The 6000-nt window shown below is 49.2% G+C and overlaps 1 protein-coding gene across 1 annotated transcript; it reads right to left on the reverse strand.

The window, feature by feature from the left end:
- Positions 1-2652: 2652 nt before the first annotated feature.
- On the reverse strand, positions 2653-3190 carry FOXG_17249 (uncharacterized protein; the record flags this gene model as incomplete). Its single annotated transcript, XM_018397267.1, has 2 exons — positions 2653-2771; positions 2926-3190. 2 exons carry the CDS (start codon positions 3188-3190, stop codon positions 2653-2655), a joined length of 384 nt encoding a protein of 127 aa, XP_018258031.1.
- Between the last annotated feature and the right edge of the window lie 2810 nt (positions 3191-6000).

Below are 6000 nucleotides of genomic sequence, written 5' to 3' on the forward strand. Positions count from 1 at the left end.
ACCAGACACCTGTATATGCCGCCGCACTCCTTCTCGATCCCTCGAAACGAAAAAAATACATTGAGCGGAATTGGGAAGAATCCTGGCACGCGCCTGCTATTGCTGCTGCCCAGCAAATTTGGCTAGATGAATATAATGCCGCGCCAATCCCAGAATCCTTGCGGGTGCCTCTAGATGTGTCCTCTTCCTCTGGGAGGCAGCACAACGAGCTGGATGAGTTGTTGAGCGATATTGCTGTTACTGGTCCTATCTTAGACGACGCCGATGACTTCGAAACCTTTATTGATGCACCACCGACCCGAATAACTGGCTCTCCTCTCCAGTGGTGGCTACATCGAGATCAAAGGAAAGCATATCCGCGGTTATCCCGCATGGCAATTGATATCCTCTCAATCCCTCCTGAATCATCTGATGTTGAGTCTCACTTCTCATCGGCGCGGCGTACGCTATCATGGGATAGAGAGAGCATGACCTGCGAGAACCTGGCGAAGGTTGAGTGTGTGGGCAACTGGATGCGCGAGGGTATCATTGTACCCAAGTCTCACGGTGGCAGGGGCGTTATTTCCAGCGTTGCTGTTGAATTTAGCGTTGAAACAGAGGCAGAGGACTTTCTAGATTAGGGTACTTTCTTGTTCTTTCTTCTAGCCTACAAGAATTATATGTGGTTTATCTGGATATCAACCTTGCTAAAGCGGCTATGTGGCTGTATGGATATCTACCTGGATATATCGATATCCAGATAATTTCTCCCACTTATCTGGATATCGATATAAGGGCCAGAATTTCGGTGGATATCGATATACGCAGGTCTGGCCGTTTCAGTTCCATCGCAGCTCCTAAACCCTTCGTTGCTGCCCTTGCGATGTGTTGCTTGTAGTGAAGCCGTGAGTCCATGATGACCCCCAGGATCTTGACCTGATCCTTCGGAACGACTCTCTCACCCTTAATAGCAAATGGGTCTGAGTCTACTCTGCCTGTGTACCTGGTAAAATGTATGATCGCCGTCTTTTCCGCCTCAAACGTCGCACCGCTGCGTCTCTCCCAGTCAAGAGCTTTGTCAATTATTGCTTGTATTCTTCTCCGGTTGCTCTGGGCTGTCGGTCCCGATACCCACGCCGTGTAGTCGTCGACGATGGAGATAGCACCACCATTCCTATCGATCTGAGTCTGCACTTGTTCTCCTACAGTTTCGGGCACACAGAGTCGATGGTATCAAGAATGAGGACTGCGAGATTGATTCATGGATGATTCCTGTTAAGTATGCCTATTCCCTTTTCTTTTTTCCATTTTTTAAAGAAATTGAGAAAAAAAGAGATCAATCAGGCTAACATTGTCAAGGAACCCGTCATGTAGCCTTCGGTATGCACTTTATCGCCTCTTGGCTCAAGGATGGAGACGTTGCCAAGGAGAGGTGGCCGCAGTCACAGATTTCACTGTAGGGGGGCTTGCACCATGTTCACGGGAGTATTACACTGGCGTTCCCATTTGGAAGGCGGCCAATGGTCAGAGGCAGAAGTCGCACCCCTTGGGCTATCAACGAACTGTTGATGGATCAACTGGGGCTGTAGTATGGTCTCACCAGACTTATCAAGCGGAGTGGGGGGTAGGTGCCTCTTGGTAATCTATTGTGTAGTTAAATACAAATAAATAAAAGTGAATATAAATAGATTATAGAAAAAGGCCTAAGAAAGTAGACACATTTTATAATTCTAGCTGACTTGAGTGTTTAAATGAACTTGTATTAGTTATGTAAAAGTATTATTTCTTATTATTGTACAAAGGACCATCAGGATCCCGCCAGGTTATCTGCTTTTCATCTATACCAACCCTGAATTCCTCTGAAATTTTCCCAAATAATCACCCCTAGATTCTACGTTTTTCGTTCATACACACTAAGATAGTAACCAGGTTTAATAAAAATAACCTAATGGGTACCTCCTTTTCATCTACGCACATTCTTACTTCTCCTTTTCCACTTTCATCCTATGCTTCTACTTTCCTCATAAAGTAGTATCACTCTACGCCACAAAAGTAAAGCTAGCGGCACAGGCTGCAATAAAAGAGCAAAGTAGCCAATAAAGAAGTTTCACCGCACACTTTTAATCAAAAAAAGTGCAAGGACTTACAGAACACTATCCCTTTTTCAGTAAAAGAGGAACTAGCAGGGGTGTAAGCCAATGAGCCGTGGTAAATTTCCTCTTTTACTGAAAACGGGACAGACAATAGGGAAGTAGGTTACCGATCGCGGCAATTTGTGGTCTATCAGGTACTTGGCCAGCATCGACTTTCCACAGCCAGGGTCCGCCGAGACCAGCAGGGACCAGACTCTTGGTTCAACCACGTCTGGAAGTGGTCGTGTTTGAGGAACCACATGCATGTACCTTCAACTCTTTCTTCCACTCGGTCCTTGTACCACTCGTAAGTGGCGTCCTTGTTGTTGGTTGTGAGGCGGAATAGCTGGTGACACCTTTGTTGTTCTTCAGATAGCTTTTCCTTTGCTAGATCTTTCTGGGCTTGGAGCTGCTCCTTAGCAATATCACAGTGCTCTTTTGAAACATCCCGATGCTCTTGTGCAATTTATTCAAAGCCTACATATAGGGTTAATAAGTAATAATTGTATAATTCTAGGCCTTATAATTACCAGATAGAATGTCACTGATTTTCCCTTTCAGATTCAACTCTGTTCGGAGCTATTTCATAGAGAAGGTCCTTAGCATATGCAGCAGCCACCATTGCCGCATAGCCTTGCCACTCCTTGTTCTTGTGTGAGTCTGAATAGTCACATATACTGGCCGCAGACTCTACAACACGCGACTTTCTAGTAGAAACGCAGGCTGAGTGGGCCGCTGAACTAGGAGCTACAGCAGTAGAAACGAACAAGGGATGGTTCACCTATGTGGTCTCAGCCTTTCCTGTAAAACTGACCGACTTTCACGGCAATGAGGTGGATAGTGACAGCATCGTCAGCAACGAGATAGAAATCCAGACCGGGCTCACGCCTGTTGACATACGCCCTGCGCGATAATTCACGGATAACCCCTTGACCAAGAATCTGCTTGTGTCCTTTCTGAAGCCTACAAAGAGATTCTGGTCGCTTTTCGGCAGCAGCGCGGCCAGACTGATTGACAAAACCGACCGGCCCAGACAGTGTGAGACGTTCTGGGGCTACCACTTTGCTCGCAACTGTCATAGACAGCCAGTTTGTCGACACTGTGGTAAAGCTGACCACCTTGTAGACGATTGCATCGCACCAGAACAGTGCATCAACTGCTTAGGCCCTCATCAGGCCAACTTTTGCAAGTGCCCAGCTCGGCCGAAGACAGTGCACGGCGTGCTCCGCCGACTCACCAAAGAGCAACGAGGACATGTCCAGACCGTAGGTGCGGAGACATACCGACAACGACACGAAGAACCACAGCCGGAGTCGCCGCTGGGACCCCATCAGGGTACGACTGGGCGACAAAACTATGGTATTACATCAAATGGACAGTCGAACATCCGCGTTCCCAGCCCAGCTGTATCAGGAGCACCTTCGTGCATCATGGTGGCCACGACCCCTCATGCTGGCTATGAAGCAGAGGAAGAGCCCGAACAGCCCAGACCAGGCTCACTGCGAAAGCGCCGAATAGTTCTCATTAATCGCTCGCATGGCCAGGAATAGATATTCCCAAACACGAAAGAACGACAGGAAGCCGCCCAGGATCTTCCAGGCCAACGTCGGCAAGATCCCTCCGGCCCACGACTGCGCCCTGGCGCTGGCCGACTCGGAACGATATGACATTGTGCTCTTGCAGGAGCCGTGGACGGCTCATGCAGAGACCCGCTCTCTAACCAAAACTCACCCTGCATACAGCACACTCACGCCAGTCGACATGTGGAACAGCAACGACACTCGGCCTAGAGTGATGACATATGTCCGACGGGACTCAAGACTTCTTGCTGACCAGATCCGACCTTTTCAGACCCGAGACGTTCTCTGGCTCACGTTCAACGGCATGACGATCGTCAACTTCTATCGCCAGCATGACGTGAGGGACGCCATGGACACACTGCTTCGATGGCCTGTCCCGGAACGTTGCCTCGTTGCTGGCGATTTCAATGCCAAACATCGCAGTTGGCAGACGGGTGAAGCAACGAACCGTGGCCAAGCGATTGCAGGCTGGGCGTCAAAGAATGACCTCGACCTTCTCAACACTCTAGATATTCCGACAAACTCGCACGGCAACACAATCGACCTTGCATTTACTAACATGCCACTTGCTGAAGCTACCGTCAAGGAAATGTACGTCGCTACTAGCTCTGATCATTTCACACTCAGCTTGACCCTACCCGATATCGTGCCGACTCCGTCGCCGGCGGGCAAGATCCGAGTGACGACGGAATATGAGCTTAAACAATTCATCGAGATCGTAGAGCTTGGAGCCGCACAGATCACACTCATGAATTCAATCCCCGCAGAGCTAGATGAGCTTGCCTCTTCACTCGTAAATCTACTGACATTAGTAGCCAAGGTAGCTGGCCGGCCTGCACGGAAAGGTGGACGGCAAGCTCCCTGGTGGACAGAGGAATGCGCCGGCGCCGCGGCGGCTTTTCGTGCCATCAGACGAATTCAACCAGGATGTCCAGATCGCCAAGAGAGACTTTCATCGCGTGGTCCGTCGGGCTAAAAGGCAGTATTGGCGGGACCTCATCGATAGCTTCTCCAACAGCAGTGCTGTCTTCAAAGCTGTCCGTTGGCTTAAATCCTCGGGAGCTTTCTAGCCGCCATCTTTGCAGGTCGATGACGTCGTGTACGAAACCCAGATGGACAAGGACAACGCACTCCGGCAGGCTACGTTAGGGCAACGAACTGCTCTCGACGACATCGATAACCCTTGGGGACCAATCTCTCCCTCTAGATCAATTCCATTTTCGCATGAAATCTCTTTGGACGAGGCGCGATGAAAAATAACCAGACGCCCCAATAAATCTTGGCATTTCTCAATGTAACTCCTCTTTGAGCCTGAGAGGCGCTTCACCTAGACGGCGACCAGTTTTTTCGGAACCATTACAGAACCCGGTGGCTGGCCGGAACAAGGTTCTCGGGCTCGGGTCTCCGTTACGCCAACATCCAGGCGCCGGAGGAGCTAAACTCAACGTTTCGATTACCAACACAAGGTCGGCCAACCATAGGCGTCTGCACATGCTAGGTCAAGCCCAGACCTTGTCGTTACCATGAAACGGAAGGCTGCTGACACGGAGCTGACCCGGCGAGATTGAAAGTCTTCCGGACTTGGCTATAGTACGCGGCTAACGGATGCCCATCCGAACCTCCCTACTTTTGGCCTTGGGTTGGTCCTTGCTCTCCTAGTAACAGCATGGTGATTCTCTCCTTACTTTCCTACGTCCAGGGTTGATTGCTATATAGAGCTTGATCGCTCTCGGTCCAGCCACAGGCCTTTGTAGCAGTCGTCAGACCTTGAAGTCCTTCATACCAGGCTTGTAGAGAGGTTTGTGCAAGCCATATAAAAGGGATAGACATTCAACCCAGATTCGATTCTCCCATCTTTTAAGGGCTTGTGTAAACCACCATGAGCTCTTCGCGCAAGTCATAATTATTGGAAGAGTTGATAGTTCCCCCTCAACTTCACGATTTTACGTTCAAGATAGTTAAAGTTTGATGTTCTAAAAAAATGCTCAAATCGTAGGACTGTCATCCAGGACTCTAGGACTTAAGTCCCATAAGGAATCGGTCGAAGACATGAGGCCTCAAAGGTCCTTCGACAGCAAGGAGTTAATAAGAACAACCAATTTTTAATTGCAGCCTTACGCTGGATACTGATAATTGCGATGTTCCACCCAACGCTAAAGGGACCATGGCCGTGACTGGAATCGTAAACAAGATTGAGAGATAGCTGCCAGCCTAACCGAGCTGCTGTGACGGGCAGAGGAAACATCAAGAACAAAATTCCTGAGGATGGATTTACTCTCAGTTTTTCTTCAGTTGATTGTAGGTATCGC

Source organism: Fusarium oxysporum, chromosome 14 (assembly GCF_000149955.1).
Source record: "Fusarium oxysporum f. sp. lycopersici 4287 chromosome 14, whole genome shotgun sequence".
Lineage (NCBI taxonomy): Eukaryota > Fungi > Ascomycota > Sordariomycetes > Hypocreales > Nectriaceae > Fusarium > Fusarium oxysporum.